The sequence below is a fragment of the Eretmochelys imbricata genome, chromosome 7, assembly GCF_965152235.1.
Source record: "Eretmochelys imbricata isolate rEreImb1 chromosome 7, rEreImb1.hap1, whole genome shotgun sequence".
In the NCBI taxonomy this organism is placed as follows: Eukaryota; Metazoa; Chordata; order Testudines; family Cheloniidae; genus Eretmochelys; species Eretmochelys imbricata.
The window spans coordinates 102,283,447-102,307,079 of record NC_135578.1 but is presented as its reverse complement, the minus strand read 5'-3'; the positions used below and the strand labels follow the sequence as shown (position 1 = coordinate 102,307,079).

At 40.0% G+C, this 23,633-nt stretch overlaps 1 protein-coding gene across 1 annotated transcript in view; it reads left to right on the top strand.

Moving 5' to 3' along the window:
- DOCK1 (dedicator of cytokinesis 1) overlaps positions 1-23,633 on the top strand; it is a 549,703-nt gene that overhangs the window by 463,286 nt on the left and 62,784 nt on the right. Inside the window, exons 39-42 of the mRNA XM_077822901.1 lie at positions 10,841-10,930; positions 19,154-19,258; positions 21,992-22,133; positions 22,354-22,432. Of these exons, the coding sequence (XP_077679027.1) occupies positions 10,841-10,930; positions 19,154-19,258; positions 21,992-22,133; positions 22,354-22,432 (416 nt within the window). The remainder of the gene's footprint in view (positions 1-10,840; positions 10,931-19,153; positions 19,259-21,991; positions 22,134-22,353; positions 22,433-23,633) is intronic.

Below are 23,633 nucleotides of genomic sequence, written 5' to 3'. Positions count from 1 at the left end.
CAGTATAAATTTTTTGGGGCAGCAGGTTGAATACTTTTTTTTTTTTTATTGCATGTTATAGTTTCACCCTTGTTCCTAAATAAATTACACTTTTTTGTTTTCAGTGGCCTAATTTCCTCAGTAACTGAACACCTGCAATTCCTCTAGACTCAATGGGAGCCGTACTTCTGAAAATCAGGCCACTGGATTTTAATTTTAAATTAAATCAATAATGTCCTTTCTCCTCAGCTGCATGTGAAACAGCCAAGCTACTTTAAAGTTGTACTTGCCCATTTCTGCTACTTTTAGAACTAATGAGCTGTTTATGAACAGCAGGCAAAAATACCTGCTGTTTACAAACGTTCATCCTGTGCGGCATTACACAGGCAGGCATCTAAAGCTTGAGAGAACACGGTTGGATTGAATAACCCCACGTAATTTGAACATATTGTACTATCTGTTGTATAGTTCAGCCGAGAGAGAGGGAAGTAAATGTCCGCTTGTTTAAGAACTGATGAACAGCCTGTATTTTGCCCCTTTCACTTATTTTTAGATAGTTGAACAATATCAGTGTGCCATGAGGTTAATAAACTCATGCAATCTTGGACTAATGGGTAAGGCAAATTCCAAAGCCAAAGCTACCCCGCAGTAGAGAATGTACTGCTTTTAGACCTTCAGAGTTAGGATCCAAGACCAGAAAAATTCAGAGATATTAACATTTCGGAATTTAGTTTTTAAATTCCCCAATACATTTGCCTTTTTCTTGTATTTGACCTTCTGTCTTGCAAACATTTTCTTTTTTCTGACTGGTTGATGTTCTCCTTTATTCTTTAGCATGCTTACCATTTTTCCAAAATAATTATAGTATTTTGCTCCCTGTCTCTTCTTTCTAAGCTGTTTTTTCTTAACCTTCCCATTACTCTTCTAATCTCTGTCCTTTCCAAAGTAAAATGCAATTTCCTCCAGGTTTCCTAGGAGCCTTCATATCATTTTCTTCCTCTCCTAGATAATTACCCTTCGTCTGTTTCGTATTTTTTGTTATCATCTTTTAGTTTTCCCCCTAAATGGCCTTGTGTTCAGTTTTATCATGTCAGTCTAACCGATCCACTGTAACTGCCCCAAATTGTCTGGAATTACGATGTTTGGCTTAAGGTCTTAAAATTTTCCATAAAGCCCTTAATCCAAGGACTTTCCTGGGAATGTAGGCTGCTGTGTAGCGTGATGAGAGTAGAAAATAGAATGGCGGTAATAAAAGAAAAATGTCGTCCATGTGGAGAAGTTGATGTTAGTCAATGTTAAAGAACCACTGAGGCCAAGAAACAGGCTGGAGGCACTAGTAAAAATAATATAGTATAACCCAATTTATGTGGTCTCTCCAGCTGTTGTCAACAGAAGCTGTGGAATACCGGGTTCCTATTCCTTTTTAGTAAAATGTACAACTTCTTTAACATGTTTTAAGGTTAGAGCTGGACACTGTGGTATACAAACCAATAAATATTTTTCCCAACTATTAAATTAAAAATGTTGGCCTCAGAAGTGAGCAATAAATAAATAAATAAATTCCCGTTGCTGATTGATTTAAAAGTCACGCTTTTGCTGGATGCACAATAATTAAAGCATAAGTGCTATTTTACACTAAATATCTTGTGATGGCGAAAAGCTCAAATGTCTGTTGCATCTCACTTGATAGCCTTTCTCTATGAAATGTATACCTGTGCAGAGGGCCAGTGCAAGGCCTGTACACTGCTTAAGTTGCACTTAAGGCTTTAAATAGGAATTAAGTGGTGCCTAGGCCTTGTATGAATTTTAGCCTATGAAAGTATATTCGAGAAAATGAGGGATACAACTGCTGTCCGTCCCACTAAACATTTTATATTCTTCATACCATAAGCAATAGGGAAAGATGTGGTTACTGTGAACAATGACTAGATCGATACATCCACCTTTTACTGCCTCATCCCCATTATTTTTCATTTCTTCAAGACTAGATTACTTCCCTTACTACCTGTCTGTCCCAGGCCCCTATATTCCTCTGCCAAAAGGCTATTACTTACATATAGTGTAGTATCTAGTAAGCTACGTCTGCTTCAGTCAGCAGTAAATAACCTTCAGGTCCTTGCCAGGTTCCAACAACTGCTCCCAGGGTGGGCAACAGGAGAATTCTGCCACCCTGTTTCAAGGGTGCTCAGGAAGCAGGTTTGTGTTGACAAAGGCATGTGGGGAGGCCAGCAAGAAGAAGTGAGAGGAACTATATACATTAGGGAGGGGTTAAATAATATGATGTGTTACAAAGAATTAAACATGATGCAAAAGGTAAGAGAAACCATTGAACAAATTCAAACAGGAGATTTAAATGGTCAAAGCAGCTGGAGAAGGACATTCATTTTAGGAGTAGCTTTTTGATGAAACTGGGGTATGGAATGAAATGAGATGCATGGAGGCCAGACAGGAGGAAGTTGCAAGACAGAAGGATTTTAGAGGTGATGAAGAGGAGGAAGCAACAGTATTTGAGAACCTGGAATAGTCTAAGGTTATGGAGAAGAAAAAGAGAGCAGAAAGCTTTTGCAGGAAAGTTGAGAAGTTCAGTTTTCACTCTTTTGAGGTTGTCATAGTTGAAGGAAAATCTGGGAGGAGACGTCAGAAGGGCAGTCAGCAATCCAAAACTGCACAAAGATAGTTTGGGTAGACAGAGATATGTAGTGTTCAAGATAATCATTCATAAGAGAGCCATATTAACTTTCTGTTGAGTAAAAGGAGCTGCAGATAATCTCTAATCACTGAATAGAGCATATTCCTGTGTACTCTATTGAAATAGCATGCGTTAAATGTTTCTTTACAATAATATAATAAAATGTCCTTTACGTAATTTGCTAAATTGCAATTTTACAAAGATTGATTCAGCATAAGCAGATGAAACCTTTTTAAAGCATATGAAAGCATATGAAACTAGACCCATAGCTCTTTTCAGGCTGTGACTATTTCACGTGAACTTTAAAATTAATTTAATTATAGGATATTCGATAAAAAGAATATCCTTTCAGATTCTCAAAGGCTTTCCCATAAAAGGATGCAGTCAGAGTCCTGTGTATCCCACACAACTGAATTCAGGAGGACACTTTTTTTCTCATTCTTTCAGCAGAAGAGAGGCATTTTCCCTATAAAATCAGAACCCATTCTCACTTGTACGCTATCCAGATCAATTGTTTCCTGCATTAAGGAATCATTCATCAAACAAGTACTATATACTAGCTCCCTTTCCCATTACAGTTCATTTCTCTAAAAGACTTGCCATGTCCTAGGCAAAGCTGGGAAAAGTTCCAAAGCAAGAAGTCTGTGAGGCAGCAGATTGGGCATTACTGACCTTCAAGAATATTTATAGATTTCAGTTAACAGAATCCTTTGCCACAGCCATACTGCCCTCACCCAATATACATTAGGTGTAGTATACACAAGGGAATTTTTTTGAGAGGTTGCAGTGAGAGGTGCACACTTTACTTGAAGATGGATATCTAAAACCACTGGAATTAAGGGCACTCAGCAACACACACATTGATTCATGTGGTAAAAACCTCTTCTTACTCCCTCACTATATGACAATTGAATTTCCTCATCGGGTCAAAGTTGAGCATGTAGGGGTATCGTGGAAGTTGTAGGAAGGTCCCAATGACCAGCAGTAAGTCCTTTTCTTTTGGTCAAATTACTTCCGCAGAACGATACCAGTGAAGACACAGGAAGGAAGTTAAAAGAATTTTGTCTCACAGTTGCAGTTTTAACAAGAAAACTAAGCAAAACTTATTTTTAGTATTACAAAAAATTATTAGAGAGAAAAGGTGGGTGAGGTAATATCTTTTATTGGACCAACTTCTGTTAGATTTAGAAACAAGCTTTCAAACTTATACAGAGCTCTTGTTCAAGTCTGGGAAATGTACAAGGTGGAAAAAGTTGTTTATTATAAGTAGTTAACATATTTTAAGGGACCATTCAAGGTAAAGTGGCCCATTAACACCTCTCCAGTGGGGACTGATGGAAGGGGGAGTTAAGGATGCTATTAAAGGTAGTTTTAGCATTTCAAATCAGAAAATGAGGTTGTGTCTGAGATCCACTCCCCATTCAGGTACAATTTTAGTTACGTGAATTGTTTCTTCAGCAGAATGGAAGAAGGCTGAGGTTGTTTGACTGCAGATATAAAGGAGAGTCTCTGTTATAGTCTATATCATACTGAATTTTGGGATTCATGTGTAAGCTCTCCATGCTGGAAACAATAATTTATTAATCAAAGTGTATTATTAATACGATTTGGATTAAAGTTGCTTCTGCGGGCCCCAACTGAGATTTTTCATATTTGTATTTATTTTGTATAAGTTGCCCATCGTAGTCGCATCTAGGTTCATCAAATCCCTAAGATCAAGCATTTATAATTAAGAGTATTCTCTAACATCAAATATACTGCTACTGTCTGGTCTTAATAGGGACATCCATCTGTCAGTGATCACTTCATAATTGCTATGTAATTATTTTTCCAAAAGCCTGGTTAATTAAATAGGCCTATCTCTGCGCCCAAAAGGCCACCAGACTCTAGCTCTAGTGAGCTGCCAGAGAAAGAGCAAATTCTCCAGGCAAAGACCCCGCTGAGAATGACTTGTTTCCAGTCCTAGAGAGTTTTATCCCAGGAACTGACAGAAGTAGCACCACAGTCAAAGGAGCTGTGCCAGTTTACACTAGCTGAGGATCTGGCCAAATTAGTTTATCTTAAATGACACCATGCATTTATACTGAAGCAACACTTATAGTTACTGAAGGTAGATTGGGAATGTGCTGCTAGAATTGTTGTACTGAGGCAGAGTCCAATAAAAAGACTGAATGTGCTTCTTTACAGTGTTGGTGTGCTTCCAAAATTACTTAGAATTACATTTATTTTAAACCTGAAGTTTTTTTAAAACTATTTGATACAGATCATCTGTCACTTTAGATCTGTCACTAAAATATTTTCACAAAAGCAGAAGCTAGTGATACTCCATTTTTGGAGGCTGACTAGTTAAGTCTAGAGCAACCAAACAGAAAACTGTGGGATGAAAATTAAGGTAAGAGTATTTTCTTTGAAACAGAATTGTGCAAAAGATAAGGATGACTGAATCTGTAAAGAAGCATTAAACGTTAAGAAAGTTTCATTGCCTTAAAAAGAATTCTACACTTGCTGACTTACCACACGACAATAAATAATAGTTTTGGTTTATATACATTTGCAGGATATTTTGCTATGAGCCAGAAGAAACTTAGTTTAAAACATAAAAAGTGCAAGACTATATTAGATTTTTTTCTAATTGTTCCTCAACAATTTTTTCTAGTTGTTCCTTCATTTAAAGTTAGAACATTTTTCTTTCACTATTCTAGATTAAACCTTTTGTTTCATATATGTAGTTTGTACTGGAAAATAAAGCCTTACATTTGCAAAAAAATCTGTTTCCTACTGTAGCAATTGTCATATAATTTCCATCAGGCCTAGATGCGTTGTTTTCAAAACAGAATTAGTAATTCCATTGAACATAAGAGCTGCTCATGAGTCAGACCATGGTCCATCTTGCTCAATATCCTGTCTCCAACAGTGGCACATACCAGAGCTTCCGGGGTAGTGTACAGAACAGGCCAATTATGGAGTGAACAATCCCGTCTTCCACTCCTGGCTTCTGGTAGTCAAAGGTTTTGAGTCACCCCAAGCGTGGGGTTGTGTCCTAGTCATTGATGGACCTATCCCCCATGAACTTGTCCAGCTTTTTTTAACCCAGTTATACTTTTGGCCATCACAACAGCCCATGGCAATGAGTTCCACGGGTTAATTGTGCATTGTGTGAAAAAGTATTTCCTCTTGTTTGTATTAAATCTGATACCTATTAATTTCATTGGGTGACCCTTGGTTTTTGTATTATGTGATGTGCCAATAACGCTTCTCTAGTCACTTTTTCTACACCATTTATGATTCTATAGAGCTCTGTCATTTTCCCCTGAGTCAGTGGTGAGCTGGAGCCGGTTCGCACTGGTCCGCTGGAGCCGGTTGTTAACTTTAGAGGCCCTTTTAGAACCGGTTGTCCCACGAGGGATAACCAGTTCTAAAAAGGCTCTAAATTTAACAACCGGCCAAAAGTGGTACCTTCGACACCAACTCCATGGGTGCTCTAGGGCTGGAGCACCCACGGGGAAAATTGGGTGAGTGCAGAGCACCCACGGGCAGCTCCCCTCCCTGTCCCCATCCCTAGCTCACCTCCGCTCTGCCTCCGCCCCTGAGTTACGCTCCGCCTCGCTCTGCTTCTCCGCCCCCCGGCTTCCCATGAATCAGCTGTTCGCACGGGAAGCTGTGACGGGGGGCTGAGAAGCAAGCGGCGGCTTCGCTCTCAGGCCCAAGGAGGCTTAACAGAGGGTAGCTGGGGCAGGGGTGGGGGGGCGCGAGGAGGGCCGCCTGTGCTGCAGCAGGTAACCCGGGGGTGGGTGGGGGGGCACAGGGGAACTGCTCCCCGCCCCAGCTCACCTCCGCCTCCCTGGGCCTGAGCATGAAGCCACCGCTTGCTTCTCAGCCCTCCCAGGCTTCCCGCGTGGACAGCTGATTCACAGGAAGCGGGAGTGGGGGCTGGAAAAGCAGAGCGGGGTGGAGTGTTCAGGGGCGGAGGTGGAGAGGAGGTGAGCTGGGGCCGGGCGCGGAGCTGCCGGTGGGGGCTCTGCTCCCACCCAGTTTTCCCCGTGGGTGCTCCAGCCCCGGAGCACTCACAGAGTCAGCGCCTAAGGCACCACTTTTGATGTGATCAGTGGGGGGAGCGGCCGCTCTCCCTGCTCCCCCCCTAGCTTCGCTACCCCACCCCTTGGAGCCAGAGGGACCTGCCGGATGCTTCCTGGGAGCCGCCCCAGGTAAGCACCACCGGCAGGTCCCTCTGGCTCTTAGGGGCGGGGCGGAGTGGGCACCCACTACGGTGGCCCACGAGACCCTCCTGCCCAGTTCCGAGGGCAGTCAGGGGAGGGGGGTGGATGGGGCAGAGATCTGGGGAGGAGGGGGCTACGACCCCCTCGTGGGGTGAGGAGGGAACCAGTTGTTAAGATTTTGGCAGCTCATCACTGCCCTTAGTTGTCTCTTTTCTAAACTGAACAGCCCTAATCTTTTAGTCTCTCCTCATATGGAAGCCATTCTATTCCCTTGATCACTTTTTTTACCCTTGTCTGAACCTTTTCCAGTTCCACTGTATCCTCTTTGAGATGGGGCGACTGGAACTGGACACAGTATTCGAGGTGTGGGCACAGCATGGATTTATATTGCACTTTCCATCTTCAAAGCACTTTAAAAACATTAACTAATATTCATTCCATCCCTGTGCAGTAGGTGAATATGTTGTGATCCCCATTTTGCAGAGACAGAAACTTTGGCAAAGGGGTTAAGTGATTTCTTCTAAAATTACAAAGAGAACTGAATGTACCAAATTTTAGACCTCATGAATTTCTGGCTCCCATTAATCCCAGACTAGGCAGCTGGCAGCAGACGTTAGATTGGTGACAGTCTGTTTTACATAATAGTGCTAGAGTCCTGAAAAAAGAAATGCTGGAACTCACTTATAAGTGATAGAACCAGAAGTACTGGAACAGCCTTTTGGCTCCCCCAAACAGTGCCAGAACATCATTTCAACTCTCCAAAAAAGTGCCAGAATGACGTTCCAGGACATTCCAGCACAACTCAGGCCCTGCTGCTTTCTAGCTGTCCAGAGCCTGTCTTTAGGGCTCTAGACCCCTTGTTCGCTATCCCACACAAACCAGCAACAGCAACTGCTTTTCAAGGCTTCAGATCCCCACCGCCCCCCCCCCCATCCAGCGGCAGTTTTGGAGGATTCTGGGTTATTCTTTCATCCATTCCACCTCTGCAAATCTGACAGCAGCTTCTCTCTGGGACTCCAGGCTCACTGTATCCTTTCCGCCTGCAACTAGTCCCCAACCTACTTACCTGCAGTCAGCAATGGCTTCCCTTTGGAGTGTAGACATACTATTTCCCTTCCCCCACAACAGACAGCAACTTCTCTCTCCAGCTTCTGGCTCCCTCTTTCCTTTCCTCCCTCTCCCCTCTCCCCAGCTCAGGGGTGGCCAACGTGTGGCTCATCGTAGGTTAATATGCGGCTCCTTGCATAGGTGCTGACTCTGGGGCTGGAGCTACAGACGCCAACTTTCCAGTGTGCCGGGGAGTGCTCACTGCTCAACCCCCTGCTCTGCCCCAGGCCCTGCCCCCGCTCCGCCCCTTCCCCCAAATGTGCTGTGCACTCCGTCCTTCTCCCTACTCCTCAGAGCCTCCTGTGCATGCAAAACAGCTGATCACGGCAGGCGGGGGGCATGGGAGGGAGGGGGAAGTGCTGGAGGGGGGAGGTTGATGGGGGGCTGCTGATGTATTACTGTGGCTCTTTGGCAATGTACATCGGTAAATTCTGGGTCCTTCTCAGGCTCAGGTTGGCCATCCCTGTCCCAGCTGCTAGGGTGGCTCTTCTTCCAGGCTATGGGCTGTTGATTGCTGCCCTCTGTTCCAAGCTCCAGCAGCCACTAAGCTGCACAGGCTTCTCTTCAGGGTTCTGAAATGTGGTTGGGTGGATGACAAACAGGGGGTGAGAGGTACTTACTCCAGGGCTTTGTACAAGGATGAGACCTGGGGGCATCCATTTGCCTTCCAGCTGCCTGGCTCACCACCATACCAGCTTGGAAGCAGTCTTGTTTATCATGCAGCCCGCCTGCCTACTCCAAATTGCCATGCCCCACACAAATAAAGGAGCATGGTAGAGAGAAGACAGGATGGGTTTGTTTTTGGGGGGAGGTGGGTAGGGAGCAAAGGAATTGTTTTTTGTGGTGAGGGGAGAAGACCAAGAATTGGAGGCTAAGGAGAGAGACGGAAGGATTGATGGATGGATGCCAGGAGGTGAGAAGGAATAGATTTGATTTGTGGGAAGAGAAGGAATGGATTTGGATGGACACATGCATGCAGAGAGTGTTTGTCAAATAATTTTGTCTGATAGAATTGTATGGGCTGCCTGAGCCCACTGACTCCCAGCCTGGTGCTCATATCACTAGGTCACGGGTCTCTCGTTTTGGCCTAAAAAGCCTCTGGAATAATATGTAGAAAAACTCAGTTTTGCCACTTCTCATGATTTTATTGTAAGTCCTGTAACATTTTGGTGCTGTTCTTAAAGCCCCAGGTCCCGGGATACCGTGATTACCTGAGTACCTCAGCTTTTATCTGGGAAAAAAAAAATAATAATAATTTTGAGCGCTTATGATTGTGGAGAAAAGCTTGAAAATGTGACCTAAGTGTACCCTGGCAAACCAGAAAGCAAACAAAATGTACTTAACATTTATTATTTTTTAAAATCTCATCATTTTTAAGCCAATCTCGTGACTTTTGCGTGGCTTGGCTCACTTTTGAATGTGTTTTGCAAAACTGTTCAGTTAGACTTGCCCGTTGGCTTTGTTCCGTGAAATCCATAGCCCACTGAAACCTCCCACTTCCCCTCAGAACCACCTGCTTCTCCTCTAGATGAAGCTTGTTGGATGAATACATTTCACCAGCTTTTCTCCTGTCCCTCAGCCCTTTCCACTGCTGCTCTCATGTGGGGAAGAAAAGAGGCAGATCTCTCCCTCAGAAAGGTTCTGCGAGAAGGGGGAAGGGCTGGCAAGATTCAGTTAGCACTATTAGAGTTCAGAGTAACAGCCGTGTTAGTCTGTATTCACAAAAGGAAAAGGAGTACTTGTGGCACCTTAGAGACTAATTGGTTAGTCTCTAAGGTGCCACAAGTACTCCTTTTCTTTTCACTATTAGAGTTGAGTCTCGAGGTGAGCAGGTGTCCATGTAGGAGAGGTCTGTGAATCGGTTTCACTGCATGCGGATATCCCCAGGAGTGCTCTTTCTTCTTACGCCTTCTGAGCAGCCAGCTCAGGAAGCTTGTGTTGCCGCATCTCACATTCTTTCCTTGCAAGGCAGATGTCTTTGGGGAGTGACGGGGAAGCAAGTGCTTACCCCTTCGCTTGCTGTTTGAAGCAGTAGCCATGTGTCTTTCAGCATGGCAAGGAGGGGAGTGGCACTGTGTCGAGAAGGAAATTAGGTGTCTCGGCGAGGGGTGTAACTATGATTTAAAATTTAAGATAAAGGGTAATATAGAACAAATTGGCATCTAACTCATTCTGATGCTCATATTTTATTAAGTGAGATGCCAGCCAAGTTTCAGGCGTAAAGACAGATAGTAAGGCTTGATTCTTGGAGTTCTTGGTATGGGAATTTAAACATGATTCTTTGCATGTACGTTAGTAAAAATGAAAAATACACATTTAAAAACATTCTTGCTATTCCTCTTTAAGATTCTCTGCATTTTGAGTAGATGAAGGATATTGCTAGTTATTGCTAAATTATTTTGTGTCAATTCATATGACTCTTGAATCTCATGCTTGAAGGAGACAAAAAAGAGACAATAGAAATATAATGGATGTTTTCACGAAGCAAAAGAAGTATCTCTCAAGTGTAGCCTGCTTTATCTAATATGGATTTGTAGATTATAAACAGTTACCAGAATCTATCAGAAACCCTGAGTTTTAGGATTTCCAAGTAGACTGTAAGGGTTGGTCGCACATCGGGTACCTGGCCTGGCTGGTAGGAAGAGTGTTTATTTTTATTTAATCTTCAGTAAATAAAAAGATGGGCTCATGAAAGAAGCTGCCACAAATATTTACTTTGTCACATTTTATGCATAGTGCTTTTCAGGCATATCAGAATGTATTTTGCTATGTTTTGTTTAAATTTATTTTAATCCAATTTCATTATTTGACTAAGGTATATAATTCAGTTGCATTTTTTTTTAAACAGATGTGGGAAGAGGCCATTGCCTTGGGCAAAGAACTGGCAGAACAGTATGAAAATGAAATGTTTGATTATGAACAACTCAGTGAACTGCTGGTAGGTTTCTTTTACATTCAGTTTAAATTAACATCGACATTATCAACCAGTTTCTGTGGAATTTCACTTTTTAAGTTTTTTAAATAATATTGAAAATGCCTCTTACCTTGTTTATACTAGCCCAGTGGGGGAAGAATGATTTACTTGGCCGCTTGGGGCAGATGTAGGCTGGCAGATTAATTAAATGACCATCTTTGGAAGTGACTTAAGTGGAAAATGTTTGGGTTTTTATGTTGGAACGAAGATATTCTGATTACAGTTTGCTTGTGCGCAGAAGGAAATTTGGGGTTTTTAAAAAAATAGATGGATGTATCTTAGCAAGATGTGTACATGAAAATTCCTTATCATTCCTGGAGCAATTAAAGATAGAGAGAACTCAGACTTTGATAAAATTATTTTAAAAATTGTAAACTGTATGTAAAGACAGGTATTTCAAAGGGCATCTGTATAATAACTTTACCAATAACTGTGGCGCTTGGAGCTTGTTAGTAGTAATGAGGTGTACTGAACAGAATATGGGACTGGAAACCAGGAAATTGAATTTTTTTCATCTCTGTCACTGACCTACTATTTAGCCTTCAGAAAGTCACTTAAAGTGTTTTTTTACTTTCAAAATTGACTAAGTATGCCAGGCATTTTAATTATTACTGGGCACACTAAGGCATGACTTGAAAAGGTACTGGGGAGGAGAAGGCAGACACTGATCCATTACAAAAAGTTGTGAATCACTATTGTTCTAGAGATATATGTTGATTTCTCCTTAGCACCAACAGTACCTAAATTCTGCTTCAGGAAACCTGAATTGTGAATATGCACTTTCCAATTCAGCTTCTCATCAATCCCATTTTTAAAAAAATCTTCTTTGTAATTACAGAAACAGAGGATCAAAATAATTTCCTCTCCTGAAAACTGGCTGGTCTGCGGCAATAACTGCGGGAGATACAATTAAGTGTTCCAGACTGTAGCCATGCTCTGAATTCTTGATCTCATTGTAAATCCCAACAAAAACTCGGGGATTCCTTCTTGGAATCTCATCCGTCAGGGAATCCATTTATGTATAGACTTCAGGAATAGTTCATATCCATAAAGAGACTGATAAATGTAAAATCATCTCTCCAGATGTTACACTCTCTTCCTGGGGAATGCAGTTTCTTGGCTTTGTTGCTTGCCTTGAGATTATATCCTTGGCCTGCTTCTGAGTTGAGATCCATCAGATGTTCCTTCTGTGCATCACATCCAGCAAAGAATCAAGCATGGTCCAAGTGATATGTAGTCCCTTGCATATATAACTTTTTTTAACCATTCCACAGATGATTTTCTCTCATATGGTGATCCCACAACTCAACACTGGTTAAGAGAACTTGTATGTCTGATGTCCATTTAACTGTTCTAACTACACTTGTGAGTCTGTCTGATTAGAAGATGCATGTGGAGATGGTAGGATGGCTCCACCATCATATCAAGTGATAAAGCTCTATTGAAAAGTTCTAGACTCAAGAGCTATATGAAGGACACTTCTACTGCTACTTACATTTATGATATGTGGAACAGGTTCTAGCAGCAAACCAGTTCTAGTCTAGTCTGACAGTTGAGCAGCAGTTGTCTATGTGAATGTGAAGGGGTTCCACTCACTGCAGGAGTCCCTCCTTGTGGCTAGGTCTGAGAATTAGCTCTCGCCCTGTGTGGCACCCCATTCTGTTGGTGCTTGCTCTGTGGTCCCTCTCTCTTTGGGACTTGGGGTACTCCATCTTTACGACTTGACCCTTGGATCAGATCACTATACAGTCCCCTCTCACTGGAAGACTGTTTTCAAGTGGCCGCCTGTTCCAATTATCCAGGTCCTGTGCCACTTCCCCTCTGGCTATTAGGGGAACCTGGGTCCACCAACTACTCTGGATTCCAGAGCAGAGACCCTATGACCAGCAACCTAGGTCTGCTCAGTCTCAGTCCCTATTGCTGTTTCCCTGGACTCCTTCCTAATCCCACCTCTCTACCTTCTGGCCTATCTCTGGGTTTACCTACAGTCTCTGTGGTTACTTTACCACTCTTGGCCTCTTCTCAAATTCCCTAGTCCAAAGCAAGATCCCAGGACTTACTTTCCACTTGGATCTTCTCCTTGTACCTAGCCAACTCCCTTTCCCCCTAGGGAGTGACTGCAGACCTCCTCTTTTCAGTCTTTTCTTTTGTCTTTGTTTTTTGGCTCAGCAGCCTGATCAGGCAGGGCTATGACTGCCATGTTCTTCATTCATTTTTAGCCATGTTTTGGGTTCTTATAAAACAATTATTTGACTCAATCTAGTATCCTTAAGGAAACATAACAAGACTTTTTTTTTTGCTCTATTCCATTTCCCTGACATTTTTACTGGCCTTTAGGGAAAAATCTTTGATTTTTAAGCAGATGAAACTTTCTTTCCATAGAATATTGCCCACAATGCCATAAAACATGATAAACAGTTTCTTTGGTTTAGCACATTACCCAGCGCATCTTTGTCTTTTTAATAAGTTTAACTTATCATTTAGGGCACAATAAGAGCCCTAAATAACATTCTAAAAAAGACTACTTTACTTTATCATAATTGTGGAGTATAGTATTTTCTTTGATTTGTGAACATACATCGTAAAACCTTTGTCCTTTTGTTTCCTTAGTTCTTGCCATTTCTTTGTAAGCTGTTTTGTGACCACACTTTTAAATTCTTTTCTACTTAAGGGTATCTTAATACCGACCTCCTCACTTTTTAGAGCTTGATTTGCTTCTTTGTCATCTCATTTCCAGGTATTCGGATCTGTGCCAGATTCCATGCTATTGTCAGGCAGATACCTGCTTGCATTATATCTGTAGTTAGGAATGTTATTTCACTTATTATGTAATTTCTGCTTTCTGAAGTCTCTGTTTTGATTGTCATAATGCCATACAAGGAATCAGATAAAATTACAGCTGCAGCCAGTCACACATCTTTTATGCAGGTTCGTACCAACACTGCCCGCATTAGTTCAGCCATCAGAACAGTCACATAATTCAATAGCTGCTTCGATTTCTGGATTTCAAGACTAGGAACACAGAAGGCTGTTTCCATTCAACCTGTACTGTTAGCTTTTGATCTGTCTATGTAGTCTTGGCAAAGCTGGACCCACTTTTCATAAATAAATTCAGAAATTTCATTTGTCTTAATGTGTTTTTTTCTCCTCTTCCCTTAGTTTTTTTCATACAATTCCAAGTTCACCAATGAGGTAGTAACTGTTCAGCTGTAATTTGATTTCCCACACCTAAAAATTTTAGTGTCCTCAATTTTTCTTTTTTACATATCTCCTTTATCCATTTTTGACCCTGATAGCATGAAGAAGCCTGTGGCAATCCATATAATTTTGTTTACTTAATTCTCAGCAATACTCATCAAACTCTTCCTGCTCTCAGTTCCTGGTCTTTTACACCTATCCTAGCTCCTCCCCCAGCTGAGCTTCATCTGCAATTAGGCCTTATCAAGCCCTGTTTTCCCTCCAGGTACAGCATGTAAAGTTAATTGGCCCCTTCTGATCCATATTAACCTATTCAGGGCATCACAGTGAGACATCAACCAGAAATCCTAGGTTTCTCTCTGAGTCGATCCTACTACTCTTCTGGGCAGAGAAAACTTCATTGCTCTAAGAATGGCGTATCTCACAAGCAAGGTAAGTTTTCTTACTAAACAGAAAGGGAATGAGCTCCCTTCATCCAGTCATTTAGTCTTCCCTTAAACAACTAGGAACTCCCCAGCATAGATCACTTCAGCTTACCACAGAAAAAAAAGTTCTTCCTGTCTGGGATCCTTGTCTTCTTTGTCAGGAGCCTGTCCTTTGCTCAACACTGAGCCATGAGTAGTATAAGAGAGGTTAATGCTCCAATAGGAGGGAGTCTGACAGTAATAAAGTCCTCTTAAAATCCAGTTTCACTTTTTCTTTCCTAGTACAGAATCTCAAAGAAATTATCTTAAGTCACTTTTTTCTAGTGGCAGCTGTGGCATAACACACCTCCCTACTTGTCTTTTCGTAAGGATTTTCCTCCATGAGCACTTAGCTGATTTCTGTCAGAATTGGGAGATTGTACTTCTTTCCCTGTGTCCTTTTCTCTCGATCAAAACTGAGAGGTGTGGCAATACCTCTAGATGTTAAAAGGGGTATGAAGTTCTTCATAAGCCACACACAACATTGTGAGTTTGTGAGAGTTTGTTGAAAGAAAGGGCATAAAGTCCATAAGAATTTGTATCTAAGTGGATCAGAATGTGATCCACTTGGGTGCTCATAAAGCTCAGAAGCAATCCAGTAGGGGATGAAATCCACTCCAGAAAGGCAACATCACCAATTGGGCTAAGGCAGGACGTGCTCCCCTATAAAAGTTCTGCAAAGCTGCCTTGTACTCCACACCACATACTTTTACTATATGTAGGGTGTAGAATGGTCTAGCAGGTAAAGCAGTAGACTGGCATTCAGGAGTCGTATTCCCAGAAATGCCATTGACCTACTATGTGACTGGCCTTGACCTTGGGCAAGTCATTTCACCTTTCTGTGCTGCTGTTTTCCTTTTCTTTGTTTTCTTTCAAATGTAAACAAGGACTTTCTTTCACTGTGTTTTTGTATAGAATAGCGGGCCCTAGTCTCAGCCCCGATGATATTGTAATACAAATAATAGATACCTCTGCTTCTGCAGATGCAACTTTGGAAAGAGCTCCTTGCCTCTTTCCTTGAAAAATAGTTCTGCCCTTTTGTATGGAAGGAATCTGGTTATAGGCTGATCTTGTTTACTTAGAGAAGAGACCATTTTTCATAAGTCTGAATGATAATTCTTCAGTGGATAAGGTCACTCTCTAAGCACCGTCCCTGAATCTTTACTTCTTTTCCATGTTACTTGTATTTTTGTGCTTTTCTTTTTTTCTTTCTTGACAAATATTCCTCACTGAGCTAGTCACTGTTATTTAATGGATAAGCTTTGTTCAGTTTGGGTATATTTGAATAAGACTCATTTCTTTCTCCAATCAATTTCTCACCAACCAGGTGACGCTCACTTAACAACTTGTGAGTGTAAGCCAACTGCAGTCTGGAGACAACCTGGATTTGTATTAAAAATTCTGAAATGTCACTGGTGGCTCATGCCTGTTCAAGTGTGGCATAAGCAAAACACATCTATTTAAACCTGTTTTTAATAATATTAATATCTTTGATTTTTTTTCCTTTCTAAGCATAGTACTTTGCGCTTGTCTTTATTGAATTCCATCTTTTTGATTAAAGACAAGTGCAAAGTGCTCTGCTTAGAAAGGAAAAATCAAATGCACTGGCTAAGCAATAGTACTACATAAAAGATCTGGGGTTATAGTGGATCACAGATTGAATATGATACAACAATTTGATTCAGTTGTGAAAAAGCCTAATATTCTGGGTTGTATTGGCAGGAGTCTCATTCTAAGACATGAGAGGTGGTAGTTCTGTTTTACTCGGCACTGGTGAGGCCTCAATTAAAAAAAATGATCATGTTTAGTCTCGAGAAAAGAAGACTATGGGGGACATGATAACAGTCTTATAAAAAGGACAGTGATCTATTGTTCTCCATATCAACCAAAAGTAAAACAAGAAATAATGGGCTTAATCTGCAAGGAACTAAGGAAATTCATGTTAGATATTAGGAAAAACTGTCTAACTGTAAGGATAGTTAAGCACTGGAATAGGCTTCCAAGGGAGGTAGTGAAATCCCCATCATTGAAGGTTTTTAAGAATAGGTTAGATCGGCAACTATTGGCATGCGGCCTGCCAGGGTAAGCTCCCTGGGTAAGCCCCTTTGGCCAGGTGCCAAAGGTTGCCGATCCCTGGGTTAGATTGTCAGGGATGGTGCAGACATACTTGGTCCTACGTCAGTTCAGGGGGGTGGACTAGATGAACTCTCGAGGTCTGTCCCAGCCTATGATGCTGTATATAGATTCTGTCATCCTTTGGATGGCTAATTACTGTCCATCTTTAAATTGGATCATACAGATGAAACGAGAGAATAATTTTTAAATAATAGCTTAGTATTTATAAGTTTTCATAGATAAAAATTATTCATCAAGGGAAACATGCATATAACTTTAACCGGAAAAGTTATTACATAAGATTTTCATCTCCAGTTTAAAGGTCAAATACAAACTTTTTAGAAATTACAAAATCATTTGAATCAGTGAATTAGCTGCAAGTTGTCTGCTGTCTCTCTAGATTTCAAAGAGAGACTTGGAAAAATCCACTTCAGTAGGAGGCATGCTAGATCTCATTCAGTACAACAATACCCATAACATAGACTCTGATAGGCTGCATATTTCTGCTCTCCAATCCTTGTAGCTAATGTCTCTTTGCCCTCTTCTTGGCAAGGCAGGTTTAGATTTAGCTGGTCTCTCTTGTTTATACCAATCCAATTGTGTATCTCACGGTATCTAAAATTGATTTTAGTGGTAGCTGACCATCTGTGAAAACTCTCGGGCTAATTCTCCGCCCTGTTACGTTTGTTCTGCGATGCTTTGGTGGCGCTAAGCAGACTTAAGGGATGGATGGTTCACAGGTTAGAACACTACCCTATGACTTGGGAGTCCTGGGTTCAAGTCTTTGCTCCACCACAGACTTACTTTGTAATCTTGGGCAGGTCACTTAGCCTCTCTCTGCCTCAGTTTCCCCTCTCTACAATGGGGATAAAGCACTTCCTTCCTCACAGCGGTGTGAGGATAAATATACATTAAAAGGTTATGAGATGCTCAAATACTAAGGTAATGGGGACCACAGAAGTACCTTAGATAGATATATATAGAAAGATACAGGTTGCCTAAGTGGGCAGCTAAGGATCCCTCCAGTGGCATTGAGGCAGCATACCCAGCCCCACAAGCTTGCTGCCCTCAGAGAAGAGGGCATGCCTACTGTAGTTCAAGAATCCCCAGCTCCCAGTCCAGTTCCATGAGCTTATTCGCCTTAGGCAGCTCTAATTTATGGCAGGGTTCACAGGGGAATAAAGGTAACATACAGCCACTTTTGCCCACCTGCCCCCCACAGAGCATAGTTTGGTTGTGCACCAAGCACAGCACGGCAGTCCTGAGGTTTAGATTCCTAATGTTTAATTAAGGAAGAGATAAGACAATGAAAGTAGCATCCCTACCATGTTCATCTCCTGGGAGCCTTTTTAAAGATGGATGCTGCAGCACTTCTGAATACTTTTTATATAGAAGCAGTTGTTCAAATGTTAAACAGTGGACTTTAAGACATTAGCAAAATGATATTTTTACAGCCAGTTGCAAAATTCACTTTTCCAAAGATGAACTGAGATGTATTTGGTAAGTTGATGTCTTATGGCAATTGCTCTCTGCCATATGGTTGCAGTAATAAAGCTACCCCAAAATCACACTACATCCACATTCAAAATCTTGTAGACTGAAATTATGTTAATAAGCACATATTGTAAAATTATAAATTCTGTTCTCTTACCTCACAGCTCATTCTTATCATTTGAGCTTAACGCTGATTTTAAAAGAAATAAGGATCTGAGTTCAACTACAGATCAGTGGAGAGGCCTAATAGTCCCTGGCACATTTGTCTATGTCATGGGGTTCACGAACTTTCAATTTTGTGGATGGCATCTTAAAATAGAGTCCCGTTGACCACCTTCACTCCCATTCACAATTGCATAACATTCCAGTTGCAGCTACAGCAATTATTCACATGGAAGAGTAATGCTAGGAACATATTTATATACTGTTAGCATATTTTAATGCAATTTAGCTGCTGGAAAAAAGGAGGTGAGCCAGTACCATGAGACCAGCTAGCTTCATCAGCAAGTGCTTACAGGATTCAACTTTGAAGCCTTTAATCTATATCACCGAATCCAATATGGAATTTCGTACCTTTGGTCATGTCTACTCAAGAAATTTCCAGAGAGTAGGACAACAGGGTTGTTGCAAGTCAGAATTCAAGTGCTTTGGAAAATTCCTTTGGGGAAGTATGCATTTATTCTGTCCATATTCTGTATCCATTACCACAAAAGTTCACTCTAACCGGAAAGAATATGTAGGATAAATAGTATGGCATTTTCAGATATCAATAGATGACTGGTCAAAAGATGAATAAAGACAAAAACACTTTATAGAGAATGTTTTGAACAGAAAAACTCTTACACTGGATTCTCATCTTCAGGGGAAATCTAGAAGGAAACTTTCAAGTAAAGTGTTGTTGCTGTTTACTTTACAGAAAAAGCAAGCACAGTTCTATGAAAACATCGTGAAAGTGATAAGACCTAAACCAGATTACTTTGCTGTTGGATACTATGGCCAAGGATTCCCTACATTTCTACGGGTAAATATTCTTTTTTTTTTTTCCATGAGTTACAGGTAGATCACTTGGTTTGAACAAATTTTCCTTTCATGCTGGAGAGGATTTGTAAATAGGAATCTTTTTGTAGTTATACGAAAAAGATGTCAATTTTCTTTTCAGTTATGACTTAGCAGAATTGTAGTCAAAGGAGCTATTCTTTACAGCACATCCAGTGTTTTATAAATCTTAAGTTTTCATATAATTGGAAATGAACGTGTGTAACCAGTATGTTTTAAATCTAAATGATTGTCTTGCTTTTGACTGTTCCTTTAATACAGAGCGCAAATAATGATTGTCAGAGAGAACAGTTTTTCACTAGTATAATATTAGAAGGTTGTGAAGGGCCAATAAGTTTAATAAATTATTTTTGTCTGAACTATAGTTACAATTTAAAATGATATCTAATAAAAGTATTTTTCTAATTGTTTGTGATACTTACATTTTGTCATAGTTCATTTACAGATTAAAGATATTCTTAACAAAAATGTGTAGAAGATTTAGGAATAGAAAGTAGCTGCATTGTAATTATTGTACTAAAATATAATACTTAGCTAATTGGGGATTACAACAGGCAAGATATTTCCTATTCTGATTGTTAGAATCATAAAGTATGAAAATGAAAAGCTCTCATGAGGGTATGTGATCCTTACAGCTGGTAAGTGCAGGATTTGTCTTTATCCTATATTTTCTAGTGCTTTGTCTACATAGTTGTAAATGCTAGTTTTGATTATTCTGTTCTTGTGAGACATCAGCTGATCTGCAATTCTGAAACTTGACTGCTTCCCCAGAAAATAATTGGATAAACATTTTATAAAATTCCTGAAAAACAAACCACAGGGAATGGTGAGAATAACAGTAATCTTCAAAACTAGAAAATAGAAGGTACCATAAAGTTACTGGTAACTTCTCAGAGAGTGATTTACTATTAATTTTGCCACATGCGCATTAACGTACAACAGAGTGCATATTTCCCATTATGGACAGAGTTATCTGTCAACGATTTAGAGCTGTTAAATACAACTTCGTGGAAATTATTCTACTGGGATCACAAGAGAGGCAGCAAACTGTCTTGAATATCTGAGTAAAATAGTAGTATATTTGCACATTCCAGCATCTGAGCCAGTAATACATTTGCATTCAGGAAATGTGCAGAGAGTACAACTCACAATTTTCCAGTTGAAGCATTGTGTTATCTGTATATTCAAAGGGATATAATGGAAAGTAAGAATAGAGTTAACCAGGTTTACTAATATTGGACTGATCTTTTTCTTCACAATTGAATAATTTTGTGTTATTGCAGCAACATGTTTATTATGCTTCAAAAATTGTCAAGGGTCAGTGTGTCATATATATATATTAGCAATAAAAATATATATTAGCAATAAAAACTGTAATGTTTGGCTATTATGTGGATTGCTGACAGAGAAGGTTCTCAATACAAGATTTTCCCTGTATTTCAGTTTTTATTTTGAGTTATAAGAATGATTCACTTTTAATGTATCTATCTTCATATTTCTATTCTCAAATAGAGATAAATATTTTTCAGCTCTTGTCAATTTCAAGGAGCAGCATTGCAGAACCAAACTTAAGTGACTGTTATAGAAATTATTAGCATTATGCTCCACAAATCATTGTTTTTCTATTAGGTTGGTAATAATTTTTTTACAAGTCTTACTTCTAAGAACTTCTGAGATGAATAATAAGATAAAACATTTTCAGATTAGGTTGTTACTTTCATATTAAAATTCATTTTAATGTGTCTTGATCGCTTTAGTGCTATAAACTTATGTGCCTCCTATTATACAACATACTTATCTTTAAGAATTAAGCATATTTCTTGAACGTATAACTCAGATTTATCTTATCGGTTTATCTTAATTTTCATCATTCAGTGACACAAAGCAATAAGCAGAAATGACCTAGCATTAAAATAATCATATAGAAGCTATTCTTTTCAGACAACTGTAAAATATTAATAGAAACCTGTTTGAGAGAGCTAAAATGAAATCCACAGTATCTCGATCTTTTTAGAAAAGCTAAATTAGATATATCATCTTTGGATGTATATGAAGTGCTCTGCACTAGAGTTGAGATACTATGTAATAAGATGTTATTTTATAACTACAGACTATATGGAACTGTCCTGCTAGATGTAGCAAGAATCTCTGATACTCCTTGCATACTCATTTCATCGGAACTGGTTTTGTAAATGTTTAGACATAATAGCTAAATTCTGCTCTGATACACCATGCAAACACCATTCACTTCAGAGGATGATTTGTGGGTGCAATGGAGAGGATTATTTTGGCCAATATTTTTTCAGATATTCAGGGAGGTGGCTTATGCACTTAAAGTTAAGAGGTGCTCGAGAGCTATCCTGAATTGAGGCCTTTATTATTTGCATAAGCCCTTATTTAAACACATACTAAAATTCAGTTAACTTCAATAAGATTTAAGCCTGTGCTTGAAGTTCAGTATGTGCTTAATGGCTTTACTGAATATGGATTAATTAATGCTTCAGTGCTTTGCAAAATTTTCACCATAATATCTGTGTTGTGTGTCATTCTGTTGTAAACTAGATGTTTTATATTTCTACACCTAGTAGGAGCATTTGAAGAATCCTCCAGATACGCTTTCAGCGGACTAGGATACTATTTTATAGTGAATGTACTGTGAATATTACTATATGAATTTCACTGCTTAATTTGTTTCCAGAACAAAGTGTTCATTTACCGGGGGAAGGAATATGAACGTCGTGAAGACTTTGAAGCAAGGTTATTAACCCAATTTCCAAATGCCGAAAAAATGAAGACAACATCTCCACCAGGCGATGATATTAAAAACTCCCCTGGTCAGTGTATCCTTGAAAATTGCTACATGCATATGCTCATGTAATCTAATCAGACTGAGAATTTGTTATTGTTGCTAAAATTGCACAGTAGTTCACTGCACTTTTTATGTTTTTATTGAAATATTACTGTCTTTATGCCAATTTTCAAGAGACATTTCTCAGTTGAACCATCTCTCCTGAATAATTTAAACTCTGTCTCTTTTCAATTCTTAACCTGTCAATTCAGATATTCAGTGTTTTACTGTAAAACCAAAACTTGATTTACCACCCAAATTTCACAAGCCGGTATCAGAGCAAATTGTAAGGTGAGTTTTCCATTAATTCTACATTCTTACCAATCTGGGTGAATGGCCTGCATACAACATTGAAATTAAGTAAACCCTTGTAAACTGTAATTCTTCTTCTTTGTTGTTATAGCGTGTGTTTGATTTTAAAAATAAGTTTCTATAAGCAGCCACTGAAGATAACACAGACACATGCTTGAGGAGGTGAACCCAAGTTCATATCACAATGGGGTCCTGATCTATAATTGGGACTGTTAGGCAGTACCACAAACCAAAATATAAATAATAATAAAAGTTACAGTAGAACCTCAAAGTTTTGAACACCTCGGGAATGGAGGTTGTTCGTAACTCTGAAATGTTCGTAATTCTGAACAAAATGCTATGGTTCTTCCAAAAGTTTACAACTGAACATTGACTTAATACAGCTTTGAAACTTTACTGTACTGTAGAAAAATGCTGCTTTCCCTTTATTTTTTTAGTAGGTTATGTTTAACACAGTACTGTACTGTTTTTTGTTTTGTTTGGGGGTTTTTTTTGTCTCTGGTGCTGCCTGATTGCATACTTCTTGTTCCAAATGAGATGTTTGGTTGACTGGTCAGTTCATAACTCTGAGGTTCTACTCCAGTCACTTCACTTCTTTGGACTGGCTCCATGCCTAAGTAGAGGACTGTGTTAGTTGCAACATCACAGTACAGTGAATGATGTGATACTGTAGCCAAGCAGGAACCAAGCAACCATTACGTTCACAGGCATGACAAGAGCTGAAAGGAGAAAAGTAAAGTGTGAATTTTAAACAATATCATGCTGAATTTTCCTTTTTACCTGGCTGCTTATAGCTCTTCAGCCCATACTGATAAAGTTTCCAGGACCTGGCACTTAATCTTTGTAGACTACCTTTAGCCCCTGAGTAGAGAACCCTTGTAGTTACTAAAAACAACGGCACACCTCTGCAGTTGTAAGATAAAAAGGGGGTTGGTGGATTACAGATCGTTGCAGTTAGCAATAAATCCAGTGTTTCTGTTCAGTCCATTATTTTTGGTGTCTAAATCCATTCATTATGGATTTACAGCTTATTACAATATTTTGTAACCCACTCTCACGGGTGGGCGCTCACCACTCCAGCACCTCCTGCTGCCTGTCTTGAGAATTAGTTTTGCGCCCTCTTCAGGTGGTGTCTTGCCACCATCACTCCTGCTCTAGGACCAGGTCTTTCCAAGGTCCG